The sequence below is a fragment of the Chroicocephalus ridibundus genome, chromosome Z (assembly GCF_963924245.1).
Source record: "Chroicocephalus ridibundus chromosome Z, bChrRid1.1, whole genome shotgun sequence".
In the NCBI taxonomy this organism is placed as follows: Eukaryota; Metazoa; Chordata; class Aves; order Charadriiformes; family Laridae; genus Chroicocephalus; species Chroicocephalus ridibundus.
The window spans coordinates 8,300,590-8,315,698 of record NC_086316.1 but is presented as its reverse complement, the minus strand read 5'-3'; the positions used below and the strand labels follow the sequence as shown (position 1 = coordinate 8,315,698).

The window sequence follows — 15,109 nt, the reverse complement described above, 5'->3', positions numbered from 1 at the left end:
CTTTGCGGCAGCTGTTGATAATGAAGATGAAGCACATGCTGAGAAGAAATACAGCTATTCTGAAATACATGAAATATGTAAGATCCCCAATATTATCAATATTAATGCTTAAGGTCACAAGCAGTATCAAGTTTTGCATGTATTTTCTACATTAATATTTATATTGACAACTTTAATTTCTTGCTGGTTTGGAGAATTACTGAAGTTTTCTTTACTTCCAGAGACTGGAGTTTGAATATTAGTTTCATTTATGACATTGAAAGTAATTCTGTGTCTAAAATACACCTGCCTAGTTGTTTAAATACTTGGGATTATGGGATTGGGATTGCCCTGTTTTTCTCTGTAAAGGGCTGTAGAAACTTTTTTTTTTTTACCTTAGAAATATAGAGAATTTATCTACAGATCGGCTTGAAAGTGTGAGAAACATTTATTGCAAGTACTCAAAGTCTTACATGAAAGGGTGAAGGTGCAAAGTCATTAAGAAAGACTGCCTTTATTCAAAAGGTTAACCTCATCATTTGAACTAGCAATAAAAACAAATAAAACACAGAATTTAAAATAATACAAGTAAGAATCCCCTTCAATTTTAGCAGCTTTTTCACTTTTCCCATCATTGTCTTTCAGTCTAGACAGGATTTGAATTTCTGATGTCAGAAACCAGCAAAGAATACATATACATTTTCAGGTCTTTGTTGTATATCATAAAATACTAATAAAAAAGAATCCAGAGTTCAAGAATTCATATTATTTTTCTATCTTGATAACAGACAAATCATTAAATTCTCCTTCAAGCACTGCCTCGCATAAAGCCTGTGGTAGCTGGGAATGAGGACACAATAAGGAGGCAGTGCTTCCTGACCCCCTGCATACCCTTAGTGGTGGGTTTGTGTCCTGGCACCGATGCAGAACTTTTTGGGGAAAAAAAAGAGACACCAGAGGAGAAGCTAGTTATGTCCTTGCTCACTTAGAGCAGGGAAGCCTGCAGGCTGGCAGGTCTCTCTGTGACAGTCTGCTGAGGTCCCATAGGTGCCTTGGCTGGCAGACAGCAAAAAGAGGAGAGATTTAGGCTTTCCCTCCTGTTTCCTGCGCAGGGTGTGATTTCTCAAGCTCGAAGGTGCCTGCGGTCGGAAAGCACACGCTGCATAACCAGGCACGGAGTCACAGAATGGGCTGACCTGCAGCTGTCTGTTGTCTGCTAAAATCCAACCCCAAGCTCTCAAAACCAGTATGAACTAGGTTGAATTATCTTACGTTACATTTAATATTCCTGTAAATGGCTTATATATCTGCTGTTTGAAATACATTCTGAAACCACTAAGCGTGCTTAACAAAGCTTTAACTACATGTGAACAGCAAGTTTTGATGACAGAACAAGTACTGTTGTAGTATATAATACACATGGCTGTACAATCAAAAGCCACCTCTTGCTTCGAAACAATAATTTACAGTAGTAAGCAATGGTGACAAGGTTTCTTGTCACAAAACCTACAGGAATTTACAGAATATGCATGGATCACCGAGGTTATAATGCCAGCAGTAGACTACACAGAGTATTTTGTGCAATGTGAACAAAGTTGACAATAGTTTACCAATGCTTGAAGTAATTCACATAAATATGCTAACCCACCAGCTATCAAATATTCCTCCTCTCCCCACCAGAAACAAGTGTTTGCCAGATGCATGTACAGCAATCCATAAAGCAATTGATTTGTTTTTGTGGTTTTAGGCAAACATGCACAAAATAGATGCACTGCAACATTTTTACAAGGGGATACTTGCCACAAAAAAAAAAAAAAGCCCTCAAAATTGGCATCTAAGCATTTTGAGTCACACTTCTCAAATAGCCACTACAAGGCTAAAAAAGTTTATCGTATGGATGCTTTTTGTCTTAAAAAAAAAGTACTTGATTCTCAAGTAACAGAAAGCTCCAGCTTCCACTTTACTTGCGCTACTCTTCCATGTCTGCATTTCAGCCCTAGTTTAGGAACTCGTTTTCTCTTCCTTAACCATTAATGTAAATGTAATAATCAAATAAAAACTAGGAGTTAATCAGAAAAATGAAAACAGACTGGGGAACAGCTTATACTTGCTTTTGAATGTCATGTTTATAGATGACAATTTAGCAAACACTGCTTTTCTTTTCCGCTAAACTGCTGGACATGCTCTGTGCTCCCCTTGGAGAAGGACTTTGACATCCGCTGGAAGGGCACCTGCACTTTGCTCATCGGTAACAAAAGGTGTGGCCTGTGGATATCACAGTCCCTGGCCCACAACCTGCCTCGACCAAGAAACCCAACCTCTCTGCTGGGGACCACAGGCTCTGCAGGACCTGCCTCTGCATTAGAAAAGAGAGCAGCTACCGAATCCTAGCTACCAGTTTTGCTGATAACCAGCTTGTTATCAGTGACGTACGTTCCAAACTCTCCTTGGAAATTATAGCTTTAGTAAATTTCTACTTCAGTTAAACATGCTCTATTTGGATTTAATTTTCCTCCAATCTGCATGGCAAGTATTAGCTTTTGTTTCAAGCCATTTTACGTCACTGGTAGAAATCTTCTTGTCTAATGCCAGAGTCTGTGAGATGCTAACTTTCCTAATCTTGAACAGTAAGAGCTCTCAGGGTATTGCACTGCCACTCCTTACTTGTTGTTACGCTCAATGTCTCCAATGAAATAAACTCTCTATAGTAGCCTCTGTAGGGCTCTAGTTACAGATGTGAACAACTTTCTGTATCTTTACTGGGCAAGTTGTTCTTATTTTTGTGCAAAGATCTGGCATGGTACATTTAATGGGAAAATCCAAATGAGAGAGAAGAAAACATGGAAGATTAAACAACAGAAATAAAGACTACAAATATCCAGTTCATCCAGTTGATAATTTGGCTCCTCAAGGATAGGAGCAGTTGTTCCATGGCAATAAATCTTCATATCAAAAGTGATTAGTGATGATTTTACTCTATAGGAACAAATATAGGTTTGGTCATGGTTATTGTTACAATTCCCTCCTAATCTGAGGAACTGTATATATCTCTGTAACAGACCAAACTTATAAATTGTATGGTACACCTAGTATACCCAGGGTACAGAGAAAATGCATCACCTTTCAAAATCCCCATGTTTTGTGCTGATTCTCTATGAGAACTGGTGCTCAACTGCCAGAATTTTCTCTTAGCTAAATTAAGCTTCTTGTCTGGGCATCGTAAAATCTTAAGGGAGCCCCAGATGTAACTGCAAGAAGAACTGTACAAGTTCTCAAGAGAACAGCGAGGTAGCGTACGAATACCTTGTTTCTGAGCGCACCGCTGCGCGCTCCTGGTGGATAATTATCCAGTCCTTAATTACCAGACCCTGCGAACAAGCCTGTTTGACCACTCGGTTACTCTTCTGAGAGATACAACCACAGAAGCCTGCACAGCTAAGGGGCACCCTGAATCATCCATGAGATACAGTGAAAACACGGAATAGACAAATGAAACAACTATTTGTGAATTAGGCTCTTACAAAGTCATACATATCAGGTGTTAGGCAATCCACTTTTGGGGATGTGGAAGGAGCTTTGAACATAAAGTCCAGGTGTGTTATTCAGAGCAACTAGGTAGTAAATCTTGTTTTGATCCAATTTCTCCAAAACCATGTATTTCAGCAAATATTTATGATGCTGAATTCACATAAATAAAAAAAAAAGGTAATTTGTTTTCTCAATTTCTTTTGCACATTGAAATTAAATAGTGGCTAGTAAGTGACCATTTCAAATTATAATTGAAAATTGCATTTTTATTAAATGTGATAACAGGTACCCAAGAAAACCTTTATACATTTTTATGGCAAGTTTTCCCATTACATGAGAGGCTTTCTTACACATTTTAAGTTTAAATGACGAATAGTGACCAAACAGAAATTTGGACTAAAATTGCAAAGCTGTTAGCTATGTTGAGGGAAACTATGGCTGCAGAATTGAAAAGAAAATGGAAGGACAAGTTCACAAAAATAGCTCATGTAGTAGTGAACAATGCTCTAATAAAATAAGAAACAGAAGAAAGCTAAATCTGTTCCGCATATCAGTACTATTGATATATAAATATGCTCCTGCATTGGTAAAATCTTTAAAATAATATCTGTTTAGGGAAGACTAAATTTGAGCTTCTAGACTGTCCGTGCTCAAGCATGGTTTTAGCGTATTAGCAGTCCCACTTTCTTGAAGGATACTACGTGTATTCTTAAATCTGTTTAAAATTTACTATGTGCAGGCTTTATCTCAAACAAATACAAATGTGTCTGGAGGATCAGAATTTTAGTATGGCGAGTATATGATCCATTTATTTTCTCTAAATTTGTTACTGTAATTTGTTTCCAAGAAAACAGCACTGGCAGACAATCTGCACGCATGCACTCAACAGAGTATTTTAGATAAGGCCTTTTTTCTTGTTTTTCAGATTGAATCATCAATTTGTTAATTTCAACAGAGCCTCTGTATTTTGCTCTCTTTACTCAGTTTATACATCTGCCAAATAATGTCACACTTCAGATAGATAGACAGATTATGTATTTCACCCAGACCAGGGTGAAATCCTACCAAAAAATGGCTTAATGATGTGAGTGGTTTCATCAAAGTTTAAGCTGGACAACTGGCATGAACAGCAGCTTAAAGGACTGAGCCAATAATGTCTGGAAAGCAGAGGAAGCTGCACACACTAAAATTTAAATCTAACTCATTTATCTCTGAGTGTACTGAATTTTTATAGTTGTTTCGTATCATTAAATCCTGAATTAGATCCTTAGTGTGATCAGTTCAAAGAGAAATGAGCCGTCACTGTTGAAGGAGTTTTTTGGGTTTTATTTGAAAGATGTGCTGTGTCAGGATTCTCATCCCTAGGGCCCAACCAAACCCAAGCGTGTTTGGGGCAGGAGCCATGGTTTTATCATCACTTACAGTCAATTAAAAAAAGATAAATTTTCCTGCACTGATCTTCTTTTCTTTTTACGTTGTTAAGCTCTATTTTACATTCTCCAAATGCAAATGCGTAGGGTCAAATATTGAAGAATCCAGTCCATCTTTAGAAAACACAACAAGAACAAAGAATCTGAGCTGACTAGGAATAGGAGATAACACTTAAAAATAATTAACTGATCTGAGGAATAGAAATCGGTGCTACATGTATCAGCTGAAAATCCATTTTGACTGGTAAAGAGAAAAAAAACAGTAAAATGTTCAACACTCAATATTGTAACAGCTGGTCCCTCATTAAATTACTCATCTAATTCCAAATCATCTTTACATGCAGTATTTCATTTGCTAGCCACAGGACAGGGGAAAATGTAAATGATTTTTAGCCAGTTCAAGAAGGTGTCCTTCTGCTGCATGAATTGCTATCCATAAAGAGGAAAGATTCTATTAAATTCTTCCTAATTTGAATTATTTAAAATAAATAATTAGCCTACATATTTCTTATTGCGTTTTCCCATTGCAGGGGAAAGCAACAGCTGGATATCTTGGGACATGGGGACTTCTATTATTATATTTTGTGAATTCAAAAGGGGAGCAGGCTGCTAAGTCTGAAAGTTGTTACTGTCTCTGAACATGTGACCCACTGGTGGTCTGGACTCTGCAACCAGAAAGCTTCCAAATCAAAAATGGCAAATGTGGTCTCAGCCACAGGCTGGTAGGTGACCCTCTGATCTGGGACTGTCACTCTGAGATGCCTCCGAGTCAAGTGGCACCACATTTATTCCCCCGAGACTCAGGGCTCTTGCCACACTTTTTACATAACACCAAACTCACTCCACAGCGGAGGGGGGGAAACGCGGAGTGCAACCGCAGTTCTTCCTCACACTCAGGCAATTAAGAAAATAATGCAACCCATACATGCAAATATCCCATTGGGTTTTTTTTTAATGCACACGTCAGGCCACGTGCTTTACTTGTGATTCATACAGCTTCTTTCTTGCCCTAAAGCCTGTTCTTGCCTATACAAGATTTAGACATGGAGATAAAATCTGGGTAAGAATACTCCTTTTCATAGGTTTAGGCAGCAGGTAAAATACTGGTTTCACTGTGAAATTTACAAGTGAATCCCAATTTCTACAAGGCCAGAATATTTGCCGGAGTTCTCACAGTATGAGAGATCAATCACTCCCTGTTTCTGCTACTCTTAAGATTTCATCACTTCTGTTTTTAAAAAGCCTTGCTTTAACCTTGCCCGAAAGACCCTTTTACAGAATCATGATCTATTTATTTTTAGAGAGAAAGAGAGAAATCTACCTAACAACCCAGTGTGGAAAAACTATCCTGCACCACTTAAAATAAAATTACTCCCAGAGCTGGACAAGTTCTGACATTATCAATAATGCTGTTGCATAAGGACACATATAAACAGCAGTTACATTACACATTGATATCTAGTGCATTAGAAACATAAGCAGGAGTAAAAAGTCAGTGCTTGGAAATAGTCTTTCTTTCCACATTAATACTCTAGATATGATGAAAATCCTACAATGATTTATAAGCAAAAGAAAGAAAATAAGCAAAAGGCTCTATGTATATTAAAAAAAAAAAACCCAAAGGGATAGTTATAATTCGGAAGTTGAGTATTCAGCACATAAGGTTGTTTTCTAATTTAGTTGTTTTCTAATGGTTCAGCTGCAGAACCTACTTACGGTTATCACCTGATCTTACCAATGCATGTGTAAGTAACTTTACTCATGCGTGTAAACACAGGGACGTAAGCCTTCCCTACAGAACGCAAGATGATTAGGCTTCTTTATATCTGATTAAAATTCTAACAATAAGATATGCACTGAGTATTCACGTAGATCTCCCAAATCTAAAATTTTGCAAGCTTGCACATCTTATTCCACCAGCCTGCAGGGCGACGCAGGTATGAGAAGTGCTGGCCGTACACACTAACTTGCCGTGTCAGGGCACAGCGTGACAAGCTGCGAGAAGCTGGGCCTGATCCTGCTCCTTTTGAAGCCAGGAATGTATTTACTGAGATTAATGCTGTAGGATCAAGGCGACCATGTTTAACTTGATATAAATGTTTTGGAAAAGAAGTTGAAAGGGGGAGACAAAGATATACTGGCAGTGAGGAAAACTGTATAGAAGCAAGTTTAAAAGAACTACAGAAGAAAAATTATGTGCCTGAAAGGATGTTATGCTCTTGTATATAAAGTAGGATAACGTATTTTGATAATGATATTCAATATGTGTTGGCAGTTCCATTTAAGGGGTTTCTTTATGCAGGTTTAATTTAATGGTCAGACTTTCATCCTTAACAGGTGCCTATAAGCTAAAATATTGCAGATAATGCCAAATTCAGAAAGGAAAAAAAAACCAGAACTCTCTGATTAACACTAAGCCCTGATTCTGCTTAATTTTGCCACAGAATGAAGCTTCAGCAGTGGCACGTACTCTGTCTTGTAAGACAGCCCTCAGTGATGCCACCACGACCGGCTGTCGTGTGCTCAGTGGACACACTGCTCTCCTGGAGGAGCCCCAGCTTGGCCTGGGACAGCACAGGGGTTCCCCTGGAGACACAGCGGTTCCCCCTGCAGCATCCCCAGAGGCTCTCTATCGTTGAAGAGCTCACTCGAGGGCGCACTTACCTGCTGCGTGAATGGGCTGTGGCACTTCATGCGTAGTCCAGCCATACCCATCTACGTTAGTCGGCAGCAGTGACGTATCTGACTGCAACTGGGCAGAAAAGAGTCCTAAAGTCCTTAGAAGGCTACTGAGGGTAATAGAGATGTCAGGTGCAGGCTGCAAGGACGTCTGGACTCTGCAGTGCTTATGGCAGAAGCTGGGGCCCACTGGGGACGCAGCCACTACTAACAGTGGTATTAGTGACAACAGCAAAGGGTCTTAGGAAATTACATCTGATTTTGCGCTCTCATAACTCAAATCAATAGTAGGGCCTTCTATCGTCTTTTGAGATAACAAGAAAGTGTTTTCCAAAGATAAGCAACTGAATGAAACTTCCATCATCACTGGGAATGAAGTCCACAAAACCATATCATGACTATCTAATTTATGTTTACAACTAATCAAAGTTGTTACTATTACGCGAAAGTAATGCTGCCAAAATCTTTAATATTTTAATATAATTTTATGCCTCCAAGAGTTAAATCTTTGAACAGCCCTAACAGAAGAGTAAAAAGTGTTACATCTTTTTATTTTCATATATTATATATATAACATATGTAAATAAAAATGAGTTAAGAGATTGTAGTATTCCTTACGCATCCTGTTCTGTGCAGCTATCATCACAAAGAGCCCACTACATAAGCTTCTTTATCACAAGTTCATGAAAAAAGTCTCCTTGCAAGACTTCATGGACATACTGCATCTCAGAACTGCTCCTATGTAAGTGTATATGCAAAGTCCAAGGAGGGGGCTTTCCTTTCTGTCAGTGGCATGAATTTTTGCTCAGCCACTTTGTGCCTGCATTGCTGATCATCAACCTTTTGACCACTACACAACTGAAAACTTATGTTTTCTTGGAGGAGCTGGAAGTCATCAGGAACTAAATGTACCATAATCTTGGTTTTAGAGCTTCCAGAAGCATTTCTTTTAAGACCATATGCCTTTTCTCCATTCTGTCCCCAGCTTTCATTTCTGATAGGCTGACCTCCTTATAAAATGGCCCAGACCTTTGTTCCTCTTCTGTTCATGGCAAAAGGTAAGACCCTTACAAGGCTAGTAGTCATAAAAAGTTTACTCCATCATTTTGGCTCACAAAAAAAGAGAGACTGCTCACTGGGAAGTTTTGGGGGAATTCATTCTGGTTGATGTGGTGAAAAATACACGCAGGGTAGCAGGGTGACCTGATTTTCTGAACAGGCTTGAGAAATACTGTTTGTAATTAGGACCATGGATTGTTACAATTCGGTTGAGAATCACTGAAAATGGGAAACGTAATAGTAAATTTTTAGAAAAGGTTTCAGTGATAGGAACTCTACTGCATTTCCACTAACTACCTCACCTACAGAAGATCATGCTAAATAGGAAACTCATTTCCAAGGGCAGAAGAAGCCCTGACACTTTATTGCTAGACTCTATACCAATTGGAGCTCACTTACAGTAACCTTATAGTCCTCTATATAAACTGAGAAGCTTGTATCAAATTCAGGCTTCCATTTAAAATAGATATTGCAGATATTAGGCTTCAATTAAAGAAGAAAAATAACCTTCAGTGCTTCTTTTTTTAAAGGCAAAGTATAAAAAAAAAAAATCACCAAACTAGGTGAAAATTATTAAATTTCTCCAAAAAATTAAGATGAGCTTTCTTCTATTTCTTGAGACAGTACAGTTTGTGATTCACAGGGTGACTGGTATCAAACACAAGTTAATGAAAGCTCTTATAAGCAATTTTATTCCTAACCATAATGGCAGACATTTACAAAATCAGAAGAATTTATCATTTGAGTTCACCTTAAAAAATAACTTATAAAGCAGTGATATATGCAACATAAAACAGTTCAGGAGGGGAGAGGGAAAGTAAATCTTAATAATTAAAATGTAAACGTGAAAAAAAAAAAAGATGGAATAAAAGCCCCTACTTCTCATTTCTACTTAATATGTCATGTGATAATATTTTACAATGTCCTGTGGGTCTATATATGTATGTGTGTATTTCTATATCACACACACATACATATACATTAACCCACACAAGTACATACACAGATAATTATTTGCAGTTCCATCTTGGGCAGTTCTGTTACGCCACTTTTTTCAGTTGCCTCAATCATGTTTGGGACCCACTGTCTTGACAAAACGGGGGAGATGGTAGAAAAAAAAAGGTGGGTCTGATTGTGTCTGAGATCCTTTTGTTAAACTGTACACTGGGATGAATAATTTTCTTCTGCAGTAGCTCTCTGAAGAGGGCCAACTCACTGTGGTCTTCATGGCGAGACTTGTTAACGATCACACACTCATTGTCATGCTAGGGGAGTACTGAAAAAAGAGGAATCCACATTTTAACAACCATTTCCCCCCCACCCAGGTAACTAAAACCACTTCTGGACCACAACAATGAGTTCAAATGTCCACACGCTCCTTGAGCTTCCTCCTAAATTTGTACGGTTGCCTGTGCTGTAGTTCAGTTTGCGGTATCACAACTTCTGTTATGCTTCTCTTATTTGCAAAAATACTGCTATTGCTGATAAAGCCACCTCCCCTGAAGATTGTTCTGGTGTTTTCCCGGGAGGTGTGATGAACTTCACTGATGCTTTTCACACTTTTTCCTGGTCAATGTTGGCTATTGGGGGGATTTAGCTAGGCAGATTGGTAGGCTCAAGCAGACCAGCTGCATTCATGGTTAGCTGAACCACATAATGTTTTTGAGAGCCTTTTATTACTTTATGGAAGAAAACAAGTAAAGATACGTCTGACTGGAATGAAACTAGGCTCTTGGTCTTAATTATTCTGAGTTATCTATTTTAGGATGCAAGCTGAATCAAGGATCAGTGGTCATTCTCCTTTATGTGAACCAGAAATTCAGTCACCACATTATATTATTATTGTAACACAAACTGAACTGCAGCCCTTATACAAGCTATAGTTGCCCTCAAGTTAGCAGTACTTCATTACAATAATCAATGGGACACCACAATGCCTAGAAGTAGTGCACATCTATATGCCCAATTTGTTTTTAAATTGAGAATTGTGGACTGCAGAAACACTTACTTTGGCCTAAAATCTTCTAAGTAGAGGAAAATGTTCAAATGCAAGATGTATTAGCATTATGAAAACCAATACTAGAAAGAGACATTTGCCTTTGCAAAACTAAACATGGAATAAAAAACCTGCCAAAGCTAGAGTTTCAAGATGACCACTTCCAATTGTCCAAGCATATTCAAAAAAGTATTTTGGATGGGTCTTCCCTGTCATGTAATTGTCCCATGTCAGGTCTCCGACGGTTTGCCTGTCCCATCATGCTCTGAGCACGCCCACAGTGGGCCATCAAAGCTAGTAAGAACATGCTTATCATTAGCCAATGATGTCAGAGATCAGCTCAAATGCTTAAAGCAAACCATTTGCTCAAGTGATTTCTTGTATCTGAGCCGAAGTACCTGGGTAATCACTTTGGACAAGGAATCTACAGGTGATCTGAAGGTGTTTGTGATTTTTAACTTAAATTACTAGCCAAGCACCATTCCCCACGCCCAACCAAAACTCCTGGTGAACTGAACAGCAAATTTGCCTGAGAAAGGACTTCTCAATAATGCCTATTCTAGCCAGGTAATGAAATATGCAGCAGAGAGCAAGACAGTTCCCCAGACTACACTATGACTTGTGGCATAGATTATGCATGCCTTGTAGGCATTTATCTCATGGGTTTGAGAAACTCATCTCACGTGTTTGAAAAACTCATCTCACGTTGAGAAAACTGAGTCCCAGGCTCTTCCAGGCAGGAAAACAACGTCAAGTAGCACCTAGAATCCAGGAAGTGTCTGAGAAAACTGATTTTGAGTACAGCTGATGTCCTTCTTTCCATGACTTCAGTTTGGTCAACTGGCCCACCTGCTGATCAGACTGCCTGCCCTCAGTACAAGCAACACATACCAAATCGAGAGTCAAGGATTACCACGACCAAGGATCATGTGGAGCTTCTGTGGTTACTGGGCTTTTTGTCAGATATTAAAACATCAGTCTTTTGGGGTTGTACAAACCAATTTTCTCCAATACTCCACACAATCTGAACATGTGCCCTCTTTATGAAGACACCAACAGCTAACATGCAGAAACTCTTCCTTTTCACTAGTTAAGGAAGCAAACCCACAAAATCCCAAAATCTGATTCCCATGAAATTTCCTACGCAATTTGAGTGTTTTGTGATCTAAAAGAAACTGTTTACTTGTCATAATTTCTGAGCTGAAGTTCACCACTGGCATAGTTAATGAAGTTGCACTCACTTCTGGCAGCAGTGATTTCCAATAAGAACAGAAGTGTTGAAGTCACTCAGCACTTCTGAAAAATCAGGCCACTCCTATTTAGGAACCTAAATGTGGATTTAGAAACCCAGCTTCAGGCACATGAGTATGAAAATACTGTAGTCTTGCTTTGTAATGTATTTTACACCACATTTTGCTGCCTCAAGCATTCTCCATTTTTAAAAAGCATCATTTTTCCCAGAGTGAACACTAGAGGGAACCTTTGCTTTTTCTGGCTCTAACAGGACACTGCATCTTTCCAACGTGAGATCTACTGGTGCTCTAATTATACACTTCAGTGTGAATCCTGTTCTAAAAGGCATTCCCTGCAAGGCACATTGTTTAGGAGTCAAAAGTTGGGCAACCACACATTGAAAACACTGAAATGGAAGGATGTGTCAGCTCTGCGTATTTAGGCTGCTGGGATATTGCCTGACAAATGCCTGTTGTGCATTACTGAATGCATGCAGCGTAATGATTACTGCTTGACAGATCTAACTTTCATTGACAACTGACCTCTTAATCTCGAAAAAGAGTTTCTGCAGTAAATCTACATCTCCCACATTTTCCAGTTTCAGCTCAACTTCTAGCAGTATTTTGCACAATTATTTGTCGAATCAATACTATAATTTTAGAAGCTAGTAAAAAACACGTAAGGCACAGTACTGCCTTACAAGTACACTACAAAGCTGTTTGTTCTCGCTGTTATTTTCTTTTTCTAAAGAAAATGCCAGAGATAAAGGTTCACAAAGTAAAAAGAACAACTAAGTAAAAAAATACTTACGCTCTCACTCTGAAAAGGGTTTAGGAAGTTTCCACCCATCTCACCGTCATCCCTGGGAGTGCCAGGCTGATTACTCATGCTCATATTACTGGGAGAGTTCTGTTGAATAAGATTTTAAAACACAGATTAAATGTTGTAGATTTCGGTTCATTTCCCAGCTTCACCAAGGGTGCTAAAGGCACGCTTTACACGATACCGTAGTACACACGGATGCACTGTGCAATGCACTGGGATTTTCAAAGACGAAAAACAAGCCTCTGCAGGGTTCTGCATGATTCAGTCACTAATTTTAGCCTGTAAGGTAATGTTTCCTTTCCTGAAGCAAGAATTATTTATCTGTAATTCTTCTTTTCAGGTTATAGCCAGCATCTTCTACTGAAGTCAGGAAAAGCTGTAAACAGCTACAGCAGGTATGAGAGGTAGCTCTGTCACTGCATTAAATCATGTGCTCAAATTCAGTAAAGTCTATGAGGGTGTGCCTGTGACTTATGAATATGTACTTAAAGGTAGACATATGGATGGATATGGTCTACACAGACGTTCAAAAAGGCCTGTGTCTGGGTCTTTGTTCACAGCGTTCAGTTTACTCAAATACAGTTTCCCAAGTAGTTCACAAGTGTGGTTCACCTGCTGAACTGCTTCACCAAGCACTGCTAATACACAGCATTTATAGGTAAAGGAGTTAACAACAGTTTTGGATAAAAGACTCCTGAATAACAGCTGGTCACTGGACTGGGCTTGCAAACACTTTCAGGAGCTGTACTGTTGCTGTTTGCTTGCACAGAGCACAATGCAACAGCGTTTTAATCTAGCTTTTCATTGTCTAGGTTTAACTGAAATGCTAAAAATAATAACAATACAAAGGCTTCTGAAGATAAATTCCTTCTTTTTCACAGAATTGCACAACCACCTCTGCAATGTTTAGAAAATGCTTTCAAGATTCAGTTACTTAAAGGAAGGCTGAAAACAAGGTAATTGCCACAGAAATTATTCTAAGTCAATAGCCAATACATGGTTATTGTAGACAGACACTACGATTAGTTAAGTGTTTTTACAAAGTTGATTTGTGGTACAGTGCCGTGCCTGGAGCATGGGCAATTCTCTTTCAATCACTGTTCAGATTCCTACTTACAGAGGATTTGTGATGTTAAAGGAGCAGCCAGGGAAAGGAGGGAGCAAAGTCAAGAACTTCATTATGAAATGTTTACATCTATCACAGTTCTTTGATATATTTTTTTTTAAATCCAGAAAAATGGAATGCAATGTTGCTGGTGAGAGTTTACTTATAAAAATGCAAATCTGGTATGTCACCATATACTTAACACAAACCTAGTGCAGTCAGTGGGCAAGCTAACAACAGGCAACTGTCTCTTGATCAAAGTGATCAAATCGCAATGGCTATAGGAATCTTAAGTGAATTTGTTCTCTTTTTCTTATTTCTCAACTGCAACCCTGACACAGATTTTTTTCTTAAAAAAGCCAAGGTATTCAGCACTTTGAAAATACGTGCATGCAGTCTTCATTTAGTGTAACTAAATCTGCAGGAATTCAAACTTTGAATGAAAACATTAAAAAAAGAGAAAGTCCCCGTAATTTCTTGGCACCTTCCTCACAGCTACAAAGGCTATCTAACCTACCCTGGCACTTTAAAGATGTATAGTGGAGTAATCACTGAACAGAAAATGGGATGGGACAGCTATGACTCCATTTCCCCTTCATACCATATTTCTACATGCTCCCCTCGGTAATCATGAAGTCCCATGTTGACCACTGTCCATAAATTTAAATATTGCAACATATTCCACTGTTCCACAGGATTTACTTCACCTCCAAAGACAACAAAAAGTGTTGTTCATCAAATACCAAAACTTAAATCAGCTACTTTTTGCTAGTACATTAGCAGAGTGGTACGCCTGATGGCTGTACATACTGTCCACTTCGCAGTGTACTTTGTGTGGTTCATGAAAGGCTGCTGTTAAGTTTTCACTACATTCTCCTGAGGGAAGATCACCATTTTGAGTCTGAATGGCCAAGTATGTTTACGGGTTCAGCTCAGTGTATTTATTTTCAGTCATAGATATAAAATTAATTACATAAGTGACATGCAGGCGTAACTGGTTTTTGTTAGCACCCGAAATCCAACTTGCAGAGTTGGGTCAAGACCCCTGCGTTTGCCCTTTAGCCTTCTTCAGTCCGGTTCGCTGCCTTTGAAACGGGGATCCCCAGATCTCCAGGAATCACTGGACAACATGTCCATCAAAGACAACTAAAAGCCTAACCAGTTCATTAACATCTGACAAGAAAATCTGTTCCTCATTGAAGTTAGTATAGCAAATATTTAGTCATCCACAGCTTGAAAAAGGTTGAAAACTATTGCTGTAGTTCAACCACAGCT

The 15,109-nt window shown here is 38.8% G+C and overlaps 1 protein-coding gene across 4 annotated transcripts in view; it reads right to left on the bottom strand.

Moving 5' to 3' along the window:
* Positions 1-408: 408 nt before the first annotated feature.
* Positions 409-15,109, bottom strand: part of SSBP2 (single stranded DNA binding protein 2) — a 188,785-nt gene continuing 174,084 nt past the window's right edge. For all 4 annotated transcript variants that reach the window (XM_063321381.1, XM_063321382.1, XM_063321383.1 and 1 more), the window contains 2 exons: positions 12,715-12,813; positions 409-9,951 (listed from right to left, as the gene is read on the bottom strand). In XM_063321381.1, coding sequence (XP_063177451.1) covers positions 9,922-9,951; positions 12,715-12,813 — 129 coding nt within the window. In that variant the 3' untranslated portion in view covers positions 409-9,921. The remainder of the gene's footprint in view (positions 9,952-12,714; positions 12,814-15,109) is intronic.